The following is a 25,511-nucleotide window of genomic DNA, read 5'->3' on the forward strand; positions in this document are numbered from 1 at the left end:
CAGCTTCTAGAGGGATCCCATAGGCATACGTTTCTCTGAAGTATAAAGAAAGAGAACCTTCACTGCAGAAAGCAAGCCTGCATGATAGGTGCACCCTAGAATTTGCTAATATGGAAAACTATCCCTTGGGTTGCATATTAAGTGGAAATCAGGATGTCATTTAATTGGGTATGAAAGGTAATGATCCCCAGATGGCTCCGCAAATGTAAATTTTTTTTCCATTGTCTTGGCTTTATTGGTGGTGTTTACCTTGCCAGCAGTTAAATAAACTGTTTTTTTTTTTGCCTTAGTGAGTTTTGGTTAGTAGAATGCCTGTCTGAAATTTATGGTTAAGGGCCAAGCGGGAGCAAAATGCCATACTTGCCATATTTATGCATAAATGATGACTTCAATTCATAAAAACTCTGCCTCTGACATTATCTGAAATATTTTAGTAAATATTACTTGTCACTTCTGCATGCTGACTTGAAAGTGACGTCAATGGATGACCCAACGCCGGCGCATTGCCTAGCTGCAGGGAAACCCAGCGGGAATACCCAGGACTGCATTGCAAGAATTTTAGGCTCCGTTCACATCTATGCAGTTTGCTTTTTGTTCATTTTGCAGTGCTTTTCACAGTTCGTTTTGCGTTTTTCTACATGCGTTTTTAGCTACTTTCAGCTCTTTTTTTTAAGTGGAATTTTTTTTTCACTGAGCAGAATAAAAATGCAGCAAAAACGCACTACCATGCATTTCAACAGATTCTCTATTGAACTCTATTGTAGCAAAAATGCTGCTTTTTGCTTTTAAAATGTCCCTGACCCTTTCCATAAATGCAGCAGCTCAAAAAAGCATAGGTGTGAACATGTTCCATAGGAAACCATGTTAAATGGACTGTAGTGTGTTTCTGCAAAAAGCACTAAAATACACATTAGTGCGAATGGAGCCTTACACATAGACAAGGGTGATTTCTACTAACTCTTGTTAGTGGCTTTCTTTTTGTACTAGTACTTGCTAGACTTGCGCTGTTCCCTTGTGTTTCCAAATATTACTGTTAGTATGCACTACCAGGAGGCAGCACTGCGTCAGCTTCATTTTTGCAGCTACAGGACTTTTCTACTGTACAACCAAACAAGATAAAAGCGAGATGTTTTCATATTTTCTGAAACAGAAAGAGCCTTACAGTTTCTTTGCTGAATTTGGCCATTCACGTCCAGAGGTGCAAAGGAGAGTGAAAGAAAATGAAAACATTTTATCACAGTGTGGTGATTTTGAGACTTGTTGCTGCCCCTTTTTTTTCTTCCACCTTAGACTCTACCCTAATGCTGGCCATACTTGGTTCGAATTCCGAATGATTTTTCGTCTAAAAATCGAAAACGTCATTTGCTCGGTAATCCGATGGTGCCATCATCGATTTTGAAAATCAGCCGACCAAGTCATAAAGTTCACCCCATATAACAGGCGAAACTTCTGTTCCTTCCAGGTCACGGCTCATGCGCATATTCTTTTCGTAGGATTTGACCAACATTGAGTCGAAAGTTGGTCATTTTTCATGAATTTTTCAACATGCCCGATCACCGAAAAGGGGAGGAACCACAAAAATCGGCCGGTGCCATTGGCCTACTAACAGAGCGAAAATCGGCCGATCATTCTAAAAATCGGTTGAATTTCGACCCATGTATGGCTGGCCTAAGAGTGCCATTATGGTAAATATGGTTGTATGCACTCCACAGTGTAACCAAGGAGTTGTCAGCTATACTACCCACCCACCCTTGCACTACAGAAAATATTTCTATTTTTATACAATGTTCTAAAGTGGATAGAAGTCAGCTTATATTATGAAATAGTTGAAAGATTGCATTTCAAAGAACAAGCTGGCTATTTACCTGTTCTGTCTAAAGTTCTTTGGCTTTACCTACATACCGTTTTGTAGTCACCTGTAATATTACCCCAAAGGTATGATTGACACATTTGCAGATGTAGAAGATAGACGTCACCCACTCATTCATATTTTCATGGCAGCAACAAATGTAACTGAAGTACAAAGCAGACCTCCTTTGTTAATTTGACAATGGTGGATGCACTTGGAAGCCTGACAGTGGCGGACTGACCATTTGGAAACTCCGGCACTGCCCGAGGGCCCGGGGTCAGTAGGGGGCCCCATGAGATGCCCCTGGTACCTTTTTCATAGGCTTTTTTGAGTTTGGGCAAGGACACAGGAGCCCCATGATCCCCTATTGCCCGGGGTCCACATGAGTTGTCAGTCCGCCCCTGAAGCCTGATATATTGTTCTGTGAAAGACAGCACTCATAGGGCAATTAGGTCACTAGAACCCAGAACATGTTCTCTAAAATCTGAATCAGCATTTGGAACAGGACTGAAGGCAGCTTGCAACCTAGGATTATCTCCTCTAAGTGTTAAAGCTGTGTCAAGGTGGGGAACTTTTCAGCAGAAAACAAAAACAGCGAATAACAATTCTCTTTAGAGCACGTTAAGAGTTTTACAATGCATTCAGACTGCTTAAAATCGTAAGCCTTACTGAGATGAGTAACTAGCTTCATGTTGCAGACTCGGCCATCATTTAAAGACACCCTTGTACTAAAAGAGAATTTCTTGCTTGGCAGGGCCCCCTTCATCTTTATGGATTCATCTCCATACACCTTTAAATTACTTTGACCCAGTGTGAGAAAGTGTGGACACTTTAGCAGTCAAATAGTGTTTTATTATGCATGATATGACTGCTGGTGTCAGGGTTGCCAGTTTCTGTATATACTTGTTGATCATGGATTTTCACTTTCTAAAGCCCCTTTGATTCTCATCAGAATAATTTTGGCATATTTCTGCTTCATTAAATATAAATTAATTCAATCAACAGAAGGGAGAGCCTAATGAATCTAATGAATGTCTCTCATTTATTAGTTTATTAGATTCACTCTTCATTAGACTGATTAAAAGGCAGGGCTTCTGTCTAAAACAAAAAAAATGTAAAACAATATGTATAAATTTTATAACAGCAGGATAAAAGTGAATGAAAACTGATGCCTCCAGCAAAATCTTAATGACATTTTAATTTAGGAAACACTTATTCTATTTGAAATGTCTTTTTTCAAAATTCTTTACTAAAGTTTACTGTGAGTAGAATTATGGTGTGCTATTTACAAATACATGGGCGGCACAGTGGCTTAGTGGTTAGCACTTCTGCCTTGCAGTAATTGGGTCATGGGTTCGATTCCCAACCATGGTGCCTCCTGCATGGAGTTTGCATGTTCTCCTTGTGTTCGTGTGGGTTTGCTCCGGTTTCTTCCCACACTCCAAAGACATGCTGGTAGGTTACTTGGCTCCTGTCTAAATTGTCCTAGTTTTATCCCTGGCCATGCGGGATCTCCTGCATGGTAGGGGTTGGAGAAAGACCTGGCAACCTACCCTGTAAAATAATTGCTAAGAGAATTCATGGAAAAAATCACTTACAAGTGACAGTTCATGCAATCACCAAGGGTCGGATACGACTGAATGGATAGATAGATAGAACTTACAAATATAGCTTTTCTGCTTTCATTCAATATACAATGGTATTAAAACATATTTACTTGCAACCAATCAGATTTTATTTTACTAATATCAGTCTTGTAAATGATGGATCCTAATGGATTGCTATGGGTTATTTTCATTAGATGACCTACTGTTGAAGCTGTATTCACAAAAGACACAGCATCAGTTACCAGTATTTACTATAGTTTATTTCTGCAGCTGACCTTTGCCTCTTTGCCATGCCTTGTTCAAAGTTGTGGTGATGATCATCTTGGTCGAGGATCAGGGCTTTCTCTCCTCATTTTAGAACTGCCTCCTTGATGAGCAGTGAGAGAGGAGCACAAAGTACAAATCCACAACACAAATGAAGTAGGGACAGGAAGCTTCTTTTACTGCAGATCCTCGGGTACAGACAGTGTTGGGACAAGGCCATCTGGTGCCCACTGCCCCCTCTCATCCAGAGTTTTTAGGTGGTTAGGAGAGAGGTGGAAAGAGGTAAAGGAGGGCACTTTAAAGTGGAAGGGGATAGTACCAGATTTGCATACAAATCATGCTGTTGTTCGGTTTGAACTGCAAATAGAACACTACTGTATCATTTGCACTTTGCTACTACTAATGATACTCCCTAGTTGTAATTTCCCAGACGGCTTTGTCCTTAGTTGACTTTCTTAGTACTGTGGTAAATATTATTAAGTGTTCTTGCATGGCAAGACCACTTCCTGTTATCTCACATATATATTCTTATTATTATAGCCAAATTTACCACCCTAACTTCTCCCACAGTTTTTACACTACATAGACAGTAATATACTGAGACGTGCGGATTGTTCCCGATTGGTGTGCTATTATTTGGAATGTTTTGCCGAATGGTTCACGAAATATCGCCGTTTTTGTGGTGAAATTGGTCCCATAGGAATGAATGGTGGAATGTTCAAAACTAGAGTGGAAGCTGACAAATCAGGACATAATTTCTAAACTGCCATCACTCCCTCATTTTCAAGCCCACCTACACAAATCAAAATGTTCAGCTATCCCTACTGCCACTAAAAATGTCCATGGCTAAGCCATAGTCCTGATAGTTTTCACAATATGACCATTTGTTTGCAACTCATGCCGCCCATTGACATTCATTGAAACTCCACTCTAGCCACCTCAAATTTGAAGGGCAATTTCTAAACTGAGACTGTGCCTTCATTTTTAATATTTCAGAGACATACTATGATCAATCAATTGGTTAGTGTAATGTTTACTATCTTTACTCACTCCAAACACTCCACACAGTTACTCTGCCCACTCCATAAAGTTACTCTGCCCAGTCCAACCTTTTCACAGTTACTCCAGCCACTCCAACCACTCAACAGTTACTCAAGCCACTCCACCCAGTTACTCCGCCCACTCCAGTTGTAAACTACTGGTGGAGGCAAGAACACTTCACACAATTTCCCCAGAAATTGTAGCTTTTCTAGTTTGTATTATTATAAAAAAAACAAAATCATATTGTTTTTAAAAAAATGGAGATAGAGGGGGTATACGGGGGGGAGTTTTGATTTGGAGGTACTGTGACCTGGGAGGTAAGGTAGGTGGCAGGAAGGCACATTAGCCCTGAAAGAGAGGTAGGTGGGAAATTTAGGAGAGAACATGATATGGGGGGTGGGGTAATTTAAGGTGGCAGGGATTTGCTGTGGCAAAGGCCAGGGTGGATGTCAAGAAGGCAAAGTAAGGAAGATTGGAGGTTAGGTTGTAAGTATTACAAATATTTCCATTATTTGCTACTAGAGAAAATATTTAACATTTCATTCCCCGCACAATATTTGATGAAGTATGAGCTAGGAGTTTTTGTTGTATTTTCAGCTGTTTTGTTTCTTGCGCTGGTGACACCGCACTGCATGGTGCTTGAACTGAAGTATGCTGACACTTCAGCTGTCAGCACAGGAATCAGGTTAGCAGTAGGCTCCTGTAACTAAACATCATTGTGCACATTGAACTCCTATCTTGTACTCCAGCAGCACAGTGCAGACAGTGATTAGACATGTGTGATTAGTTTCGTTATGAATACAAATTCAGACACAATTTTTGCTATTTGAAGATTCAGATGTATTCAAATCACAACAATAACACATTTCAATGAATCGGAAATATATAACAAAACAACAACATTTATTTGTTTAATTCTAATGTTGGGAGCATCCAAAACAACAAATGATCTGACTTGATTCATTAATAGCTGGGATTCCCCACTGACAGAAGAATGTAAACAAAACACACGCCGGCATTAAAAAAAGTAATAAAAAAAAACAGCATAGAGGTTTCCCCTAATCTTTACCAGGTCCTTCAGGTCTGGTATGGGCTTTGAAAAAAAGGCATGGGGTACTCCAAAAAACTTATAACTTATCATAATCTGGAATCCTCTTTAAGAAGGAGGTCCCACATCCTAGCCCCCCCATGTGAATGATTATGGGGTACCTCTACTCATTTACAAAAACAAAAGTCATAAATAAATAAAAATAAAAACAGTTTTTGATGAGTCCTTTATTAACCACATACCGCCCAGCCACTGTAGAAATACGTTGGCAGGGCGGCATGGCTGGGCAAAACCACGTTTTAAGACGTGTGTTTTCAAAACAGGTAGGGGGCGCACCGCCGCCCTACCTGTCCCGCCGATCACGGCTGCGGATGTCAGTCGCCGGGTCACAGCTGGTCATTACCGGCTGTGTCCCGGTGATTAGCGGTGATTAGCGGCATTCACTGACAGAGAGCAGGGCTGCAGTAGCTCTGCTCTCTGTCAGTTCCCTGACAGCTCCTGACAGACTGATCGGGAGAGAAGCGTTTATCTCCCCCGATCAGCGTTTCCCTGTGCAGTACACACCCCCGCCCCCTAGTAAAACACTCCCCTCAGACAGTTAACCCTTTCACTGAATAATAAAGTTAACCCCTTCCTCCTCAGTGCCATTAGTACAGTGTCAGTGTTTTTTTTTTGCACTGATCACTGTATTAGTGTCACTGGGGATGTCAGTGACCCCAAGTCAGTTCCCCTCCAGTGTCAGAATGTCCGCCACAGTCCCGCAGTCCCACCATAAGTCGCTGATTGCCATAGTTTGTAGACGCTATAACTTTCACACAAAGCAATCAATATACACTTATTGGGATTTTTTTACCAAAAACATGTAGCAGAATACATTTTGGCCTAAATTTATAACTAACTTTGAGTTTACTATATATTTTTTATAGCTGAAAGTAAAAAATATTGTTTTTCTTCAAAATTTTTGGTCTTTTTTTGTTTATAGCATGAAAAATAAAAAGTGCACAGGTGATCAAATACCACCGAAAGAAAGCTCTATTTGTGTCAAAAAAAGGACTTAAATTTTGTTTGGGTGCAGCATTGCATGACCACGCAATTATCAGTTGAATTAGTGCAGCGCCGAGTAGCAAAATGAGGCCTGGTCATTAAGGGGGGTAAATCCTCAGGAGGGCAAGTGGTTAAAAAAATAATAAATAAACATGACCCCAAAGTAAATCCAGCTTCAATCATGATGAACCCCGACCAGCACGAAAAAAAATCACCCCACCAGGTGAATACGACTGGGCCTTTCGTCAGATACTTACCGAATTACAGCTGACTCTCTCCTATTGATAAATGTGAGGGTCGGATCACCCAGAGTTATAGCTTGAGTTTTTGAGTGACATCATGGGGGCATGATCTCTTGATGATATTGGTCAGGCTCCGCAGGAAGCGGTAATTTTTTTTTCCATGTGGGTCGGTACTCATTGTACTTGCCACTGGATTTGTATTGAGGAACATGTTTATCTTTTTAAAATAAAGGATTTGTCAAAAGCTGTGTTAGGGTTTTTATTTTTATTTTTTTGGTGAATGAGCAGGGGTACTATGTACCCCATACTCATTCACATAGGGGGGCTAGATCTGGGAGCCCCCCTGTTAAAGGGGGTTTCCAGATTACAATGGGTCACCCCCTACATCCCAACAACCACCAAGCCAGGGTTGTGGGGAAGAGGCCCTTGTCCTCTTCAACATGGGGAAAAGGTGCTTTGGGCTGACCGTTCCTCCCCCAAAGCCCTTCCCAAAGCACTCCCCATGTTGAGGGCATGTTCAGGAGGGGGCTGTCTGCTAGGCTGCTTGCTCAAAATAAGGGTCTGGTATGGATTTTGGGGGGGGCCCATGCCATTTTTTTAAATTTTTTGGCATGGGGCTCCATCTAAAATCCATACCAGATCTAAGGGCCTGGTTTGGATTTTGAGGGGGGGCATGAGTTCTTTTTTTTTGGCATGGCCCAAACTTTTTTTTTCAATGCCTCTTTTGTTTACATGCTGGTGTTACAATTAGTCAAAGTTGCAAGCAAGTCAAATGGAAGTTGCAAGCAAGTCGCATCAAAAAGTTGCAAGCAAGTTGCATCAAAGTCGTAAGCAAGTTGCCAAAACAACATAATGAACAAATCTGAAAATAACTTCTGAAAATAACAAATCGATTCAGAAATAATGAATATACAAAACAAATCTGAATCCGAATATACAAAATTAATTCTGAAAAACAATCTTTATAACATAACAAAACAATTTTCTTAACCAATGAATACAAAACAAAACACGTGTTTTCATTGTACCCATCTGTAGCGATTATTTTATTACTCAAAGCAGGCATTCTGCCTTGGGATGGGGGTAGGCTCAGCCACTGGTCTAGACTATCCAGCAGCACAGATTAAAATTGCAGAGAAGGGCGGTAGCGAAGCTTTGAGGAACGGTATTAGCAACACCAGATCCGGGTGAGAAACGTGTCCCAAGCTCACCTTCTGCTGGTGCTTTTGCCAAAGAAGATGCATTCGATGTGGAGGGGGCAGGTTGCCACATGGTGCCCCCTCCCATACTAAAACATTGGCCTAGTGAGGTTGCTCCTCCACATCCTGGCCCTGAATACAGCTTCCTCTTCATCAGGGAGTACAGGGAGCAGTACAGAAGTGGCTTCATAAAATCTCACTCCAAATCTTGTGAGAGTAGCAGTCAGCAACAGGAAATATTTCCTTAGATCTCACACCTATTATACAGCTAAAGACTCAAGGTCAGGGGCGGACTGACAACTCATGGGGCCCCCGGGCAATAGAGGATCATGGGGCCCCTGTATCCTTGCCCACACTCAAAACACACCCAAAAAAGCCTATGAAAGGTACCAGGGGCATCTCATGGGGCCCCCTACTAATCCCGGGCAGTGCCTGAGAGCCCGAATGGTCAGTCCGCCCCTGCTCAAGGCACATGAAGTGCACTGCTTTTTGTCATGAGAAATGCAAGGCAAAGGATGCATTTTTTTCAAGGCACTGCTTAGGCAAAATTAACAATTATAGATGTTCCCTGCAAAATAGCAAATCTTTACTTTTTCAGTTCACTTTAAGAATTAGCACAGTTTATTTTATAAAGATGTAGTTGTGAATTTTACTAGACTGTTAGCACCTTATTCCTTCAACTTTTCTGTACATAGAACAATACTGTGACTCAAACTATCATGTATTGCAAAAATCATCTTAACTGAAGTAATCTGTCACTATAGTTACACACATTCTTCTTTTCATTACAGAGAACATCATTGTTTTTACCTGTTTCAGAATATTTTGACACTGCAAATACACTTATATGAGATGACTGTATTTCTTTTGATGTTGGACAATAATAAAGGTAAAAAACCATCTGTTTTCAGCAAGCCTTTTTGTCACCAGATCACCATACCTAAAGTTAATTTTGACCCTGGGTAAATTATACTAATATGTGGAGTTATTTTAAGTGTATCTAAACACAGAACCAAAACTGCAGTGCATTGCCTTATATGTGATGACTGTGTTAGTTTTAATTTTTGGGGCTAAACATTTTTAGCAAGTACAGAAATGCCTGTTGATCTTGCCAGAAATGCAGGGTCCTTGTCCCTTCCTGTGAGCTGAATTTACAGCATAAACAATGTTTTTTATCTTTCATTAACCATTAGCTCCATGAATCCACAATGCAATGGAGATAAACAAAGGCAGACATGCTTAAAGTTCAGCCTCTATGACAACCATGGCTTCCTCCATACACACAATGGAGATGTGGGTGTAGAAAAGAAATGTGTTATTTTCATCATTTCTTGTTGAAAATAAAAGGAAAAGAGCCTGGGAAAAAGAAAACTAATGCAGCCCCTTAATCTAAGGACTGGTAACCTGCCATAAATGTAATTTTTGTTTTTGGGTTTAGATATGCTTTAAAGCTGGATAGAGATATATGGAATCACCAGAAATGTTGGCTTGTAGAGTCCAACACAGTCAGTCACTAAGACCCCCCCCCCAAGAGTGTTCATTTAGTTCATCTAATACATTTGGAGATCAGAAGGACAGAACATAATCTACTGGATGCCTAAAGACTGTCCATAAACAGGCAGAATTCTCACCAAGAAAAACGGGTGGTAAAAGAGTCGATACATATGCAGCAAAAAGATAAACTGATAGCTGTCTAACCAGTTTATAAAAAGCAGATGAAAGCACAGACAAGGCAATTCAACAATACAAAAATCCTAAAATACTTAGTATTGCTACTGTCAGGGCAGGAGCGGTGGAATGGACAGGCAGGCCTAATGGTAGGGTCACGCACCGACTGATGACAGCCACCACCCGCAGACCGGAGTCCCTTAGGGCGCGGAGTCTAAGTCCCAGGCTGCCTTTCACCAGAGCCCCTGATGGTGGGGATGGACTTGACGCAGCCAGAGACCAGGTCGCCGGCCCCCGAGTAACCCCAGCTGCAGCAATGGCCGCCGCCAATGGCGTAAGCTGGTGGGAACCAGATGGGAAACGATAGCGTGGTCGGACAGGCCAGGTCGATAACAGCGGGAGAGACAGTACAAGACGGTAGACAAGAATACTCAGGTCACGGGCCGGGTTCAGCAACGGAAGGTCAGGTAATGGGATAACGCAGAGAATAGTCTTGTCAAAGCCGAGTCGGTTTCCAGGAAAGCAACGAGAGTAGAACACGAGCTTGCTGCAACACAATCATACAGGACACGAATGCAAAGAGCAACTGCAGACAGCAGGCTTAAATGTGATCAACCACACCCCTCCTGAAGAGGAGCCGCAGAGACCTGAAAGCATAAAGGCTCCCACCATGCTTTGCAGAAACCTAAGATGGATGCCAGCACATGGAGCAGCATAAGCTCTGAGGAAAGGTAGGACCTTGACAGCTACTCAGCAAGAACCTACTTATAACCTGTTTCTGATTTTGAGATTGGGTGCCATATAAAGGAAACATAGCCTAACATTATAGAGCCATTTATTCAGCTGTTGCAGTCTCTTTGGTCATCATCAATGCAGCGTATAGGAACCATAGCTTCTATGACGTATTGCAAGGGATCCAATAAGACGGTGTAACCATACGTGGTATAGTGAGAAAAAAATTAAAGAACTCAAAAAGCTGTTATCAGTGCTTAGCACAGTAAAGCCTTTTTAAAACAAAAGGTATCCACGCATCACAAAAGTATGAAGCTGGATGATATGGCCTTATAAGACCATATTGGCACTATACAACAAAAGTTGTGGATGTGCGTTTGGCTTTGTGGGGTGTAAAGGAATGGTTGGCATATCTCCACCTACTGTCCACCCACTGTCTTGAAATGAGGAACAATTCTTTTGTTTTTGGAATATGTGAATGGAATAAAACATGTAAACACTTTCTGTTTTAATTATACTTTAATGTGCACGAGTAGATGATGAGTGCTTATGGATTCCTTAAGTCTCTTCCTACGATAACCTGTCTTATTGGGTCCCAAGTTTACAGAAATCTCTAAAGCCTATAGAAGTCTAGAGAAACCTCTAAAGAAGCCATAGTTTTCACACACTGCACTGATATAGCCAAAAAAACAGAAACAGATGCACGTAGTGTAGAATAGTTTGCTTCTCAGCTTGACTCTGAGTTGGAGGTTAGAGGGTAGTAAGAATAAGCTTTAGCCTTGTGGTGTATTCTAAGAATAACATGCTGCTAATGGGATAGATGCTGAATACCCTAAAGAAGTGTTTGCTTTTCTAGTTTCCCTAAAGGAGATTTAGATAAATGTGACGTCATCAATGTTGGAGCCAATTTTCCTGCTGGAGAGCTTAGATGTACTGGAGTATGCATGCGTCAAGAAAGAGGGCAAATCATGTTGCCCAAAGATAACGGAAACAAGAAGAATGTTGTGCTCTTCGTGAGAAAAATCTGCAAAGGGTCTTTCAATGGATTCATGAAACATCACACAGCGCATGCACAAGATATGACTCAAGACATCTAGCTCTTCATCTTGTGCATTTGCAATATAACAGAAAAATGACATACATTATCCACTTGTGGACCAGCTACATACCCGTATGTCACTAGACTTTAAGTGGTTGTACTGGGATGATGCCTACAGCTGCAGGCATCATCCTAGTACCGTGTTTTAGAAAAATAATAAATAAACTATATTCATAATAAAAAAAATTAGAGTACCCCTGTCCCCCTGTGCTCATGCAGAAAGGCAAATGCACACATTGGTCCTGCATGCACGCAGATAACAATTGTCCCACACATCAGATATCATCACAAATGTCAGATCATGGGTAGTAATTCTAGAACTAGACCTCCTCTTTAAATTTAAAGTGGTAACCTGTAAAGACTTTTAAAGCATGGCTATAGAAAGCAAAATTTACATTGTTTGTCACCGCTACTTAGGGGTGTGCAATTTTAAAACGTGACATGTTTGGTATCTATTTGCTTGATGTAACATCATCTTTTATATCGTACAAAAAATTGGGTTATGTATTGTGGTTTTTTTGCATTAATATTTTAAAAAGTGTATTATTTCCCAAAAAATTGCATTTGAAAAACCAATGTGCAAATACTGTGTGACATAAAAAAATTAAAAACAAATAATTTTATTCTCTAGGACCTCTGCTTTATAAACAATATAATGTTTCAGGGTTCTTACTAATTTTCTAACAAAAAATATTGATTTTTACAAACAAGCGTGTCAGAAAAAAGCCTGGTCAAGTGGCTATCAAAATGGTGGTACAGGATTGGGGGCTAGAGCAGCACAAAAGCAAAATGAAAACTTGTACAAACAAAGAAAATGTCACATGGACATAGATAGGTAGAAGTATTTTCCCTTTACATATAATTGTTCATTTTATAGAGGGAGGTCCTCTTTAATCCAGTCTCACCATAACCTGTATGCTTATACTGTCTTCTTTGGTCCCAAGCCCTACTCTGTGAAACCATGATTTTCATATATTGCACTGACTATGGGCAAAAGATCTTCAACAGCTGTATGCAGCTTTGAATAAAGGCTCTGTATTATTAAGCTATTTATGCACTATACACCAGTGGTTTTGGATGTTCATTGAATTGTTTGGGGCATAAAGGAATGATCTGCATGGCTCAGCTCACTGTCCAGGAACAATCTTCTTATTTCCAGCATATGTGATAGAATGTGGCATGTGTATATCTTCTGCTTTAGAAAAGTTTTACTGTGCCATGCCCTCATTAGAGTTGAATTGTTTTTTTTATTTCTTTAGTCCCTTTTTATCATAACCTGCATGGTTATACTGTGACTTTGAGATTAAAACAGAGAGTCCTAAACTGCTGGTAGATGGGACTTCTTGTGTGAGCACAACACTAGGAGTTCTAGGATTATACACTATATTGCCAAAAGTATTGGGACAACCCTCCAAACCATTGGATTCAGGTGTTTCAATCACCTCCATGGCCACAGGTGCATAAAATCAGGCACCTAGGCATGCAGACTGCTTCTACAAACATTTGTGAACAAATGGGTCGCATCCGTGAAATTTTCTAAATATCCCACGGTCAACTGTTAGTGGTATTATAACAAAGTGGAAGCAACTGGGAACAACAGCAACTCAGCCATGAAGTGGTAGGCCACATAAAAGTACAAAGTGGGGTCAGTACATGCTGAAGCACACAGTGCGCAGAAGTCACCAACTGTCTGCAGAGTCAGTAGCTAAAGACCTCCAAACTTCGTGTGGTCTTCAGTTTAGCATTACAGTGCGTAGAGAGCTTCATGGAATGGGTTTCCACAGCTGAGCAGCTGCATTCAAGCCTTACATCACCAAGTGCACTGCAAAGCGTCAGATGCAGTGGTGTAAAGCACACCACCACTGGACGTTAGAGCAGTGGAAACGTTCTCTGGAGTGACAAATCACGCTTCCCTGTCTGGCAATCTGATGGACATGTCTGGGTTTGGCGGTTGCCAGGAGAATGGTACTTGTCTGACTGCATTGTGCCAAGTGTAAAGTTTGGTGGAAGGGGCATTATGGTCTGAGGTTGTTGTTCAGGGGTTGGGCTTGGTCCCTTAGTTCCAGTGAAGGGAGCTCTTAAGGCATCAGCATACCAAGACATTTTGGACAATTTCATGCTCCCAACTTTGTGGGAACAGTTTGGGGATGGCTCCTTCCTGTTCCAACATGACTGCGCACCAGTGCACAAGCAAGGCCAATAAAGACATAGATGAGTTTGGGGCAGAGGAACTTGACTAGCCTGACCTCAACATAGGAGAACACCTTTGGGATGAATTAGAGCGGAGACTGTGAGCCAGGCCTTCTCATTCGACATCAGTGCCTGACTTCACAAATGTGCTTCTTGAAGAATAGTCAAACGTTCACATAGACACACTCCTAAACCTTGTAGACAGCCTTCCCAAAAGAGTTAAAGCTGTTATAGCTGCAAAGGGTGGGCCAACTCAATATTGAACTGTACGGACTAAGACTAGGATGCCATTAAAGTTCATGTGCGTGTAAAAGCAGGCATCCCAATACTTTTGGCAATAAAGTATACATTGCACAAGATATGGGTATGTAATAACAAAGACTCACTTCAGATGCTTAAAAGAACTTGATATTTCCTTGGGTTAACTCCTGCTATTACTGGTGGTTACAGAAAAAAAAGAGACACACCTATTGCATCAAAAGTGTTCAGACATGTACAACATAGAGCTGTCAGTAGAAACAATATAGTGAACAATGAATAGCCATTCCCTAGCCAAATAGTCTAATTTTTCAAAAGAACCACCTCAAGGACTGCGGTTGAGCCTAAAAAATGTGTTTGCTCTAATTTCAACACTGTTAAGCATTTAACAGTTTCAAAATAGCAGGTAAAAAATAAAGTACATAAAGAAGCAAATAGAGAAATATTCTTGCATAAATGTCCTGGCCTCTATGTGACAAACAAACCCCACTATATAAGTAGATATATACCAAATGAAGTATTTTTTTTAACAGTAAACAATACCTTTTTTGGAAGGCAAAGAAGGCGGGGTCGCTTTCACTGGTGTTACTGCAGGGGTTATTGGCAACCGACCAGCTGTGAAAAAAATAGAAACAGAATTAATCATTAGAACCCATCTATAGGCAATATAAACTTTTGAAATAGACAAATACGAAAAGAAAAGAAAATGTATCCCCATAGAAATATGTTAATTTAGGTTTTTTTTAACAGAATATTGATGTCTCACAAACTGAAATGCACTTAGTTTGGAAAGCAAAATGAAGATGTGATCACTCTGAATACAAAATTTACTGTGTAAGGGAAATTACAAAAAGGATCTTGTATATGATTGGATAATTGATGAGAAAGCAGCTTTATTCACAAAATCACTAAACATCCACTTTTCTGACGTGTATAGCAGAATAGTCTTTACGTGTTTAGTAAATCAATACCCAGACTTGCATTGTGAGATGGAGCCGTAAAACACAACCATTATGTAGCACCTAAAAGCAGTAAAGACAGCCTGACTTTTTCATACAAAGCAGTCCTGTCAGGCAGAGTAGATGTCCTGATTGTTCTCTTCTCAGTTGAGTATCACTTTAAGCTCTTGTCCTTCCCCAGCTTTTGACTGGACAGTGAAAGAAGAAGCAGCAGACTAATGAGTTCACTTCTCTATCATTCTACTCTGCTCTCCTATCAGCATACACCTTATTAGCAAATTAACTGTGAACAACTAATTGATTCCTTTGTCTGATTTTCCCCCTTCTAGTTTGAGCTTTGCTGTATACAGAAAGATACCAGGTCAAATTCAGACACTAATTCTACAGTATTTATAAGACATAGTTAATTATCTATCAGTGCCCACAGATCTGCATTAATATGTGTCTTTTATATCTGCCTAAAGTTTTGCCTCATTTGTGCTTTACTTGTACCCGAAACTGAAGATCTATCAATAAATCTTGTTGACTGCATCTTGGTGCATAGCAATCTGCTTGTACAAAATGTCAGAATGACCTGCAGGAACCTTTCTACCTGCATGGGCAATGTCTACTTTGCACTTGAAACACTGTGGGGTGGATTTACTAAAGGCAAATAGACTGCACACTTTGCAGGTGCAGTTGCCCCAGAGTTTAGTAAATGAGGGGAAGATTCACTTTGCAAATACCCAATCACATGTGAGAAAAAAACAGCAGTTTTGCTTGCACATGATTGGATGATGGAAGTCAGCAGAGCTTCCCCTCATTTTGCAAAGTATTTGCCTTTAGTAAATCAACCCCATAGTTTCTCTTAATTTGTTAAATCTTCCTCAATTAAAAACTGTCAGACAAAATGTGGCTGCATGTAATCAGAAGGCTGTTAAATCAGGAGGCTGCTAAAATACAATAGCCGCAGCATGAGATGTGTCCATTCACACTGCATAAAGGATCTATCAGTGTATGGCCATCTTTAGTTGTACACATGAAGTGTATTGCAAAACAAACAGTATGTTAGTGAACAATAGTTATAGACTAGAACAATTTATGTCAAGAATGTAAAAGAATACACAGAATACATACATTTAAATGGGAGATAAGTCAGATAATAAATGTGGTCGGTTCCCCAATGATTCAATATACTGTATTTCTTAATTACTTAGAGATCTTTTGACAGTAGAAATGATCGCCCATTCTTTAATTTTGTATCATAATCACAGATCATTGTTCTAAAATGTATACTGCACAGGCCAATAGGCAGACCATACAAATTTGAGCGCTGAATGGAAATAATGCATTGCATATATGATTTAGAGCATATACACATGAGCTGCACACTGGTGGTTTTATTCTGGCATGATTTCAATAACTATGCTGCAGACATTCTTATTGTTTTTAATGTTTGGCACATATAGGGGACTCTGTTGAATATATTCAATATAAGTTGTGAAAATGTATTTGCAAGAATGCACTGTAAATAAAGTGTCAAACACCTCTGCATGCAATTAAACAATGATGTTCTTTCTGATCTTCTGTCAAGCATTGAGGCACCATTCTCACAGAAATCTTTCTCATTCCCAAATGTTTAATTCTTCTGCCATCATTCGTACTCTCAATCTTTGATCTGAACTTACGAGGGTTTGCATTCGCATCCATCTTTTGAGTTTTTGGCTGCCTACGTCTTTTGTCATTGTGGACATCTTCCCACCCCTCTTTAAACTGCCTATGCCATTCAAAAACAATTAATTTTGTCATGGAATGTTCACCATAAGCCTGTTGTAACAGAACTAAAGAGTCACTCGAACTTTTGCCAATTTTTATGCAAAATTTGATGTTAATCTGCTGCTCCAGATTTCTGTAACTAATTTTCCACCAACAGCGCAATGCACATCCATGTTATTTCTTCTACTACTCAATAAAGAGTCAGCTGGTCTCCGACCCAGGTGAGTGCAAGCTAGAACATGTTACAACATGCTTGAAAGTGAATGGCTGTGTGATTCACCACCATAGTGCCTTGCAGGAATTGAATTGTCACCCCTCATACAGTCCTGCTATTTTGCACAAGTTACCCACAGTTACTAAAGATGCAAATTTCATAATTGTGGGTAACCCTGGAAAAGCCTCTCTTTCTTAATCTTTCTTTCGCTCTATAGTGCAGATAGACATACATCACAATTCAAACTAAGTTATGTTTCATATTTGTGCTCATGAACTGATTAATTACAAAACAAGGTAGATGATGTTATTTTGCAAATGTGTTTTTTATTGCCAATTGTGCATTTTACTTCTACTGGAAGCAGCCCATGCCCACAACTATATTCACCAAGGACACAAAATTGAAAGCATTCAGTGAATATTGCATTATCAGTTAAAGGAGAAAGTACATTCATTTTTCTTATACTGTTGTAGGATCCCTGCCATATGCTGGAATGTCCCCAGTCTAACTTTAGTGTTTGCAGCTAGACTGTAAGAGAGCCTGAGTTCTGCTTGTTTACATTGTCTGGGATGTTGGAATCCCCTAAACCCAAGAACATAATTTGCTTCTGCTTGCTACTGGTGGGAGTTCTTCGTTCTTCAGTAGATAGGGCTGGAAGATACAGTATTTTGTATTATGAAAGTTGATTCTGCTCTTGATAGTCATAAAGGGGTTTATGCCAGTGATGTGAATAAATGTAGGGAATAAATATTTGGGAGACCTTCTATAAATGTCCCTTTTCCACTCAAGCTATGCCTGGTGATTGTGTGTGTAGCAAAGTCCAGTCTTTCCTCCCAGGGATGCTGTCTGAGCAGGATGTGAGTTCAGAGGTTTTTGCTTCCCAGGCCTGCTGCTTGGGGAAGATATAACTGCTTAGACATCCAGTTCTTGTTGTTTGGACCTGAATGCCTGGGGGAGAAAGATGAAGCTAAGGAAAAATGCTGTTTAGACAAATGCCTGTTTGAGATTAAAGGTCCACAACTAGCCTGTTAGAGAGGTCTTAAAAACCCTAACCTGATCTGTGACATAGGCTGAATTTACTTAAAAGTTGCCGTTCACCTCACTTACAGAATCTGCATTAGCGTGCAGCAGAAGTTTGAAGAAAATACTACAAGATACTAACCAGTGAACCCTCACCAACCCTCTCTGATCTGGACAAATAAGCAAATAAAATAGCAAAAATGAGCTGGATGGAATACAAGTCTATCTGTCAGCATTAGTGGGTTGATGAATGTCTGGATGTAGCAGCAGGAATATTAACCAGTAGGAAGGCTAGGAGGGCCCAATAATATCCTGTATCTCTATATAGGGGTTAGGTCTACACTGTATACAGATATTATTGAATATCAAACAGTAACAAAATTCTTGTTCAAGGCAGTAAGTGTCTGTCCATATACTAAACAGCTGAGATAGGAGATGGTATTGTACAACAGTCACATCTGTCAGTGCAATGTCACCACACACTTGCCTCTGTTGCCCTATTGAAGGTTTCCTGAGATGTTGAAAACGTAGACTATTATGAGCCTAAGTTTTCATAAGACCCACCACCATCATCTCAACATTACAGATAGTCATAACTACTAGATCAGGGGTCTCCAAACTATGGCTCTCCAAGTGTTGAGGAACTGTGAGTCCCATGAGACCTTGCAAGACTCTGACAGCTACATGCAAGACTCCCAGAGGCAGAGACATGATGGGACTTGTAGTACTTCAACAGCTGGAGGGCCATATAGTTTGGAGACCCCTGTACTAGATCATTGACTGTAGAGGAAGATGAAAGAAAGAGCGGACAAACCTTGCGCATTACCTCAATAAATAGTGACTAATTTTATTAATAAGGAAATATACTCACAAAATGATTGTATGCCAGGCATAAGTAACCATAATCCAAACAGGGTTACAGGTAAATCAAAAAGGGGGGGGGATGAAGGCTAACGCGTTTCGAAGGGTGCACTAAACAGGCTGAACTGCTGTAATACTGACACTCAGTGGCTGAATATCTCCTTGCCATGGGAACTCTGCCATACTGAAGTTTCTATCTGCCAAACCCAGCTCTGATGAAGAAGGGAGCACCCTTCGAAACGCGTTAGTCTTCATCCCCCCCTTTTTGATTTACCTGTAACCCTGTTTGGATTATGGTTACTTATGCCTGTTATACAATCATTTTGTGAGAATATTTCCTTATTAATAAAATTAGTCACTATTTATTGAGGTAATGCGCAAGGTTTGTGCGCTCTTTCATCTTCCTCTACAGTTTTATTAAGCTTCCCCAGCTTCATGATAGAGCTGCACAACCTCTGATCACCAGTGGATGAATACACAACACGCTGCTTGTCACTAACGCCTGTTTGATCCGAGTCCTTGAGCGCAGGAGATAATGGATCTAGATCATTGACTGGTAGTTCAATTGTTAGAAAACATGAAAAATATTTTTTTAAATGTAGAACTATGACCTCTCTTTAAAAAAAATGTTTTAATCCTAAATTTATCACAGTTTCTCTTAGTCACCCTGCAATGTTTTCATAAATACCTTAGTCCCCTGCAATGTTTTCATAAATACCTGTTAAGCATGCCACTGGAGTCTACCTAATGCAACTCCCTGTGATGGTGTGATAACAAATCTTCATTGCTCTTTATTGCAGAGCATGAGAGACACAAATAAAGGAGGATTTGGCTCTGTCAGTGAAGTTTTTAAAATTACTTTACAAAGTTTGCGCATTAAATGATAACTGCATTTGGGACTTGATGAAACTGTTTTAGAGGAACATTCAGTTGTATGACAGGTTATGACCAGATTAATGCTAGTTGTAGACATTAGAAGATGGTAGTACTTAAGTGTACAATCCAACCACTATAAGACTTTATTTTATTTTACAAAACAAACATGTTTGATTAGATTGTCTAAATCATGCATACCTTTGTAAGCAGGGTAACAGAAGCAAAGGCAGACTTATCTTGGAAGACAAAATAATGACTTGCCAAAAATTGTAATTTAATTTAATTGAAACCTTAAAAAAGTCAAACAAATTGGGAAAGTATGCATTATCATAGCTTATCTTATCTATATCATACTTTTCTACAGTGTTTTCATGAGAGGTTCATTCAGTAAATAACACATTTATGATGAACATTCTCACTCACTCCATTGTACCTAGGCATGTCTTCCTCTCCTCAACTCCATTACATTCTTGGTTGGGGATTAGTAATTTACAGAAGGAAGATAACATTTGATTTCAGTTCAGTGCACAGGACATGACAAGATTAACAGATGCATTTTCTAAAAATTTTCAGCCTGAAAAAATTAAAATAATGCAGCCACCACATCTAAGAACTGGTAAGCTGCAATATATTAAATTTTTATTCTTGGTTTTAGATATTCTTACCTTTTCAACATAATTACTAGCAATCTTAACATTTAATTTATCCATATATTCCCTATTACTGTAAAAAAATTATTTGTGCAAATGTACAGTGAGCCTCTCTACTGTGTCTGTATTTGGGCTAAATGTAGTTTCATGCTGAAAAAAGATTTTCAGTTTCTTTAGAAGAATAGAGTACTGTAAGTTCAATAAAATGTTAACATGTCTCTCTAGGCTGTAGTATACCAGGAAGAGTTAAAGCAAACACTATAATGTGCAATTTATGAGTAGTATATTCACAGGTCGAAAACCACACAGGGTTTATTTAACCAGCATTACAGCTGTATACCATTTCCAATTCACTTTTTCTTACCTTGAGCTGGGAATTCTCATCTAGAAAATCATATTTCATGTCACATACAGAGGTCTGTTTTTCTCATTTATAACCAACCATGCAGATAAATTCATCCTTGGCCAAGCCAGATTAATAGTTGTTCTGCTGTCTTCCCAGCAGCAGTAAAATCAGAAGGCCTGCAATAATAAACGTTTTTCGCTCCTTTCCTGCGCTAAGGCATGGAAGAGCAGAAGAAAAACTGTACATTTTAAGAACTTTGATTTTTGTGCTAAAACACATCAAACCTTTAGCTGAAACCAGAATAAACTAATTTTCTTTCTTTTCACAGATACTGAAAAAGTTAAGTTGTTTAATCAATACAGTTGTGCTCAAAAGTTTGCATATCCTGGAATAAATCATGTAATTTTGGCATTAATATTGAAAATATGACTGATCATACCAAAAAAAAATTGTCTTTTATTTAAGTAAAGTGATCACATGAAGCCATTCATTATCATATTGTTGTTTGTTTCCTTTTTAACCACTTGCCTTCCTGACCAGACCAGATTTACCCCCTTCCTGACCAGGCCATTTATTTTTATGATACGGCACTGCGTTACTTTCACTGAAAATTGTGCAGTAATGCTATGCTGCACCCAAATTAAATTTACAACCTTTTTCCCACAAATAGAGCTTTCTTTCGGTGGTATTTGATCACCTGTGCATTTTTTATTTTTTGCGCTATGAACAAAAAAAGACCAAAAATTTTGAAAAAATAACAAACCTGTATTTTTTAATTTTTGCTAATAACCACTTGCCCTCCGGCCACTGTATATAAATGGCAGGACAGTGGCACTCCAGGCGCGGGTCACCATTCATAAACAGCAACTGCCATTATGGACTGTGCGCGCTCCCTGGGACTGCGCAGCACAGTGATCCGGTGCCCGCTGTGTCCGGGGGACACAGTGGAAACCGATCATCATACGGGACCTCTGTGCGAGGTCCCGATCATGTGATCACTGATTGGCCAATCAGTAATCACATGCAGAGTAGTAAGCAAGATGTCACTTCTGACATTATTGCTTACTACCTGTGAAATCTGTGAATGATCACAGAGGTCACATGGTACAAGGCTATTCACAACAGCCTTGTACCATGTGACAAGCTGTGACCAATCACTGCTCAAACAGTATTTCTCAATGGCTGCAAGAATGCAGCCAGAGAGAAGGAGAAATGATTGCTTTTACAGCCTTTATAGGTGTAAAAACAATCAGTGTAAAAAAAAAAAAATCTTCATCACCATGGTGACACTGTACTGCTAGGGTGACAGTATGTAGAAAAAAAAACCTAAATAATTTAAAAAATTAAATAAAAATGTAACATTTAAAAAAAATATATATAATCTTTGGTTATAAACTAATGTGGGTTATTTGGTAGGGGATATCTGTACTGTTCTGACATTCTTGGACCTCAAGAAATTAGATTGGCTGTCAGTAATTCAGGATTGATCAATATTCAGATCTATACCATAGTTTGTGAACTCTATAACTTTCCTACAAACTAAAAAATACATCCTAAATTGGGTTTTTTTCACCAAAGACATGTAGCAGAATACATCTTGGCCTAAATTTATGAAGAACATGTATTTATTTGCAAACTTTTATAACAGAAACAAAGAAAAAAGTGTTCTTTTTCAAAATGTTTGGTCTTTTTTTGTTATTTTAGCAAAAAATAAAAACCCCAGCAGTGATTAAATACCACCAAAAGAAAGCTCTAGTTGTGTGATAAAATGATAAAATTTTAGTTTGGGTACAATGTTGTATGACCGCGCAATTGTCATTCAAAGTGTGAGAGATCTGAAACCTGAAAACTGGCCTGGGCAGGAAGGTGTAAAATTTCCCGGTATTGAATTGGTTAATATGGCATTTAAAGGGTAATTTCCCACATCTGTGGCTTTCTAAAATTGCAATTAGTATCTATGTATAGTCAATGGGTTTCTTAGCTCTTACATGGATGCACTGAGCAGGCTCGATACTGAACCATGGGGATCATAAAAGTACTGTCAAAAGACCTGTGCAACAAGGTAATGGAACTTTATAAAGATGGAAAAGGATATAAAAAGATGTCCAAAGTCTTGAATATGCCAGTAAAAACTGGTAAATCACTTATTAAGAAGTGGAAAATTCAGGGATATCTTGATACCAAGCCAAGTACACGTAGAGCAGAAAGATTGCAGCCACAACTGCCAGAAGAATTGTTCAGGATACAAAGAAAATCCAACAGGTAACCTCTGGAGAAATACAGGCTACTCTGGAAAAAGATGTGGTTGTGTTGAAGGAGCACAGTATAACAATACTTGAACAAAAATTAAGTGCATAATCGAGTTGCCAGAAAGAAGCTTTTACTGTGCCAATACCACAAAAAAGTCTGGTTACATTATGCCTGGCAAACCTTGACACGCCTCACCAGGGTTTTTGTGGCATTGGCACAGTCAAGGTTTCTTTCTGGCAATTCGACCAGGCAGCTAATTTTTGTACAAGTATCATCATATTGTATTCCTTCAAAACAACCACAATGTCTTCCAGAGCTTGTATTTCTCTTGAGGTTACTTGTGGGTTTTTCTTTGTATCCTGAACAATTCTCCTGGCAGTTGCAGCTTCAATCTTTCTGCTATACCTTTACTTGACTTGGTATCAAGAGATCCCCAAATTTTCTACTTCTTAATAAGTGTTTTAAAAGTAATGATTGGCATATTTAAAGATTTAGATATCTTTTTATATCCTTTTCCATCTTTATATAGTTCCATTACCTTGTTATACAGGTCTTGTAACAGTTCTTTTCTGCTCCCCATGGCTCAGTATCTAGCCTTCTCAGTGCATCCATGTGAGAGCTAACAAACACATAGACTATTTAAACACAGACACTAATTTCAATTTAACCAGTTCCCGCCTGGCCAATTACAATATGATGGCTGAACAGGACTTTCATTGATCCTTCAGACACAGCCGATGACCGATCTGTGTACCGGCCTATTGCTGGTACCATGTGCTGTGCACTGCTGTGACCAATCAAGGCAGATCACATGACAATTGTAAACAATGGATAGCTTCCTTTCTGCCATCCATTGTATACAATTGTGTTACTAGCTGTGATTTGTCACAGTAATCACATGGTACAGAGTTGGCCAATCACAGCCCATCTGTGCCATGTGATTAGCTGTGACCAGTCACAGCTAATCACAACAAAAAACAATGAATGAATCTATTTCATTCAGTTAAATGCTTGCAAATAGTAGTGAAATTAACTGCTACAGGCAATCATAATGTAAAAAAACAAATACTAATCACTTCCCCAAAGTAGTACAATGTTATTATGGTATTATATTACTTTGGTACTTTGGTACTCTGGTCACAGTGTTTTATAAAAAAAAAAAAATTGGAAAAAAATGTAATAATTTTTTTTTTTTAAATGAAAAAAAAATATACTTTTTTTTTCACACGGTCACTGGCCACTGTCCCTGATCACCGCCACACCAGTTATGTGATGGTGCACTGGTGAAAAATTTTGGGCCTCAAGAAATGAGATATGCCGTCAGTACATCAGGATTGATCGATTTTCAGATATATGCCAGTTTGTGGACTCTATAACTTTCCTACAGACTAAACAATATACACTAATTTGGGTTATTTTTACCAAAGAAATGTAGCAGTATACATTGTGGCCTACATTTATGAAAAACAATGATTTATTTGCAAAATGTAATAACAGAAACAAAGAAAAACTTGTTTTTATTTATTCAAAAATTTCAGTTTTTTTTTTGTTTAATCAAAAATAAAAAAATCCAGTGGTGATTAAATACCACCAAATTAACCACTTGCCTTCAGGGTACTTAAACCCCCTTTGTGTCCAGGCCAATTATCATATTTCAGCGCTGTCGCACTTTGAATAATTGCGCAGTCAAGCAACCTTGTACCTATGTAAAATCTTTTAGCATTTTATTCACACAGATAGAGCTTTCTTTTAGTAGTATTTAATCACCACTGGGTGTTTTATTTTTTGTACTATAAAAAAAGAGCAAAAAATATGCAGAAAAAAGTTTTTCTTTGTTTCTATTATAAAATTTTGCAAACAGGTAAGTTTTCTCCTTCACTGATGTGCATTGATGAGGCTGCACTGATAGGCACCCCTCCCTTCCTCCCTTCCACCCACCCCTCCCTTGCTTCCACCCACCCATCCCTTCCTTGCTTCCACCCTCCCCTCCCTTCCTTCAAACTACCCCTTCCTTCCACCCACCCCTCCCTTCCTTCCACCGACCCACCCCTCCCTTTCACCCAACCTCCTTTCTCCTTCCACCCACCCACCCCCCTTCCTTTCACCCACCCTGCCTTCCTTCCTTCCATTCCTGAATCCCCCCCAGAACAAAAAAAAAGATCTACATCCCTGGCATTTGTATGTCGCATTAATGGGCACTGACAGGTGGCTTTGATGTGCACTGACAGGTGGCTTTGATTGGCACTGACAGGAGGCACTGTTGGGACTACACTGATCATCAGGGCATTGACCCTCAGTGCCCTGATGATCAGTGTAGATGACCCCTCTGAGGAATGCTG

The 25,511-nt window shown here is 39.5% G+C and overlaps 1 protein-coding gene across 50 annotated transcripts in view; it reads right to left on the reverse strand.

Moving 5' to 3' along the window:
• TRDN (triadin) overlaps positions 1 to 25,511 on the reverse strand; it is a 974,263-nt gene that overhangs the window by 674,661 nt on the left and 274,091 nt on the right. For all 50 annotated transcript variants that reach the window (XM_089686429.1, XM_089686384.1, XM_089686382.1 and 47 more), the window contains one exon: positions 14,785 to 14,856. In XM_089686429.1, coding sequence (XP_089542555.1) covers positions 14,785 to 14,856 — 72 coding nt within the window. The remainder of the gene's footprint in view (positions 1 to 14,784; positions 14,857 to 25,511) is intronic.

This window comes from Staurois parvus, unplaced genomic scaffold (assembly GCF_062004578.1).
Source record: "Staurois parvus isolate SC_StPar_1 unplaced genomic scaffold, SC_StPar_1.0 ptg000397l, whole genome shotgun sequence".
Classification (NCBI taxonomy): Eukaryota; Metazoa; Chordata; class Amphibia; order Anura; family Ranidae; genus Staurois; species Staurois parvus.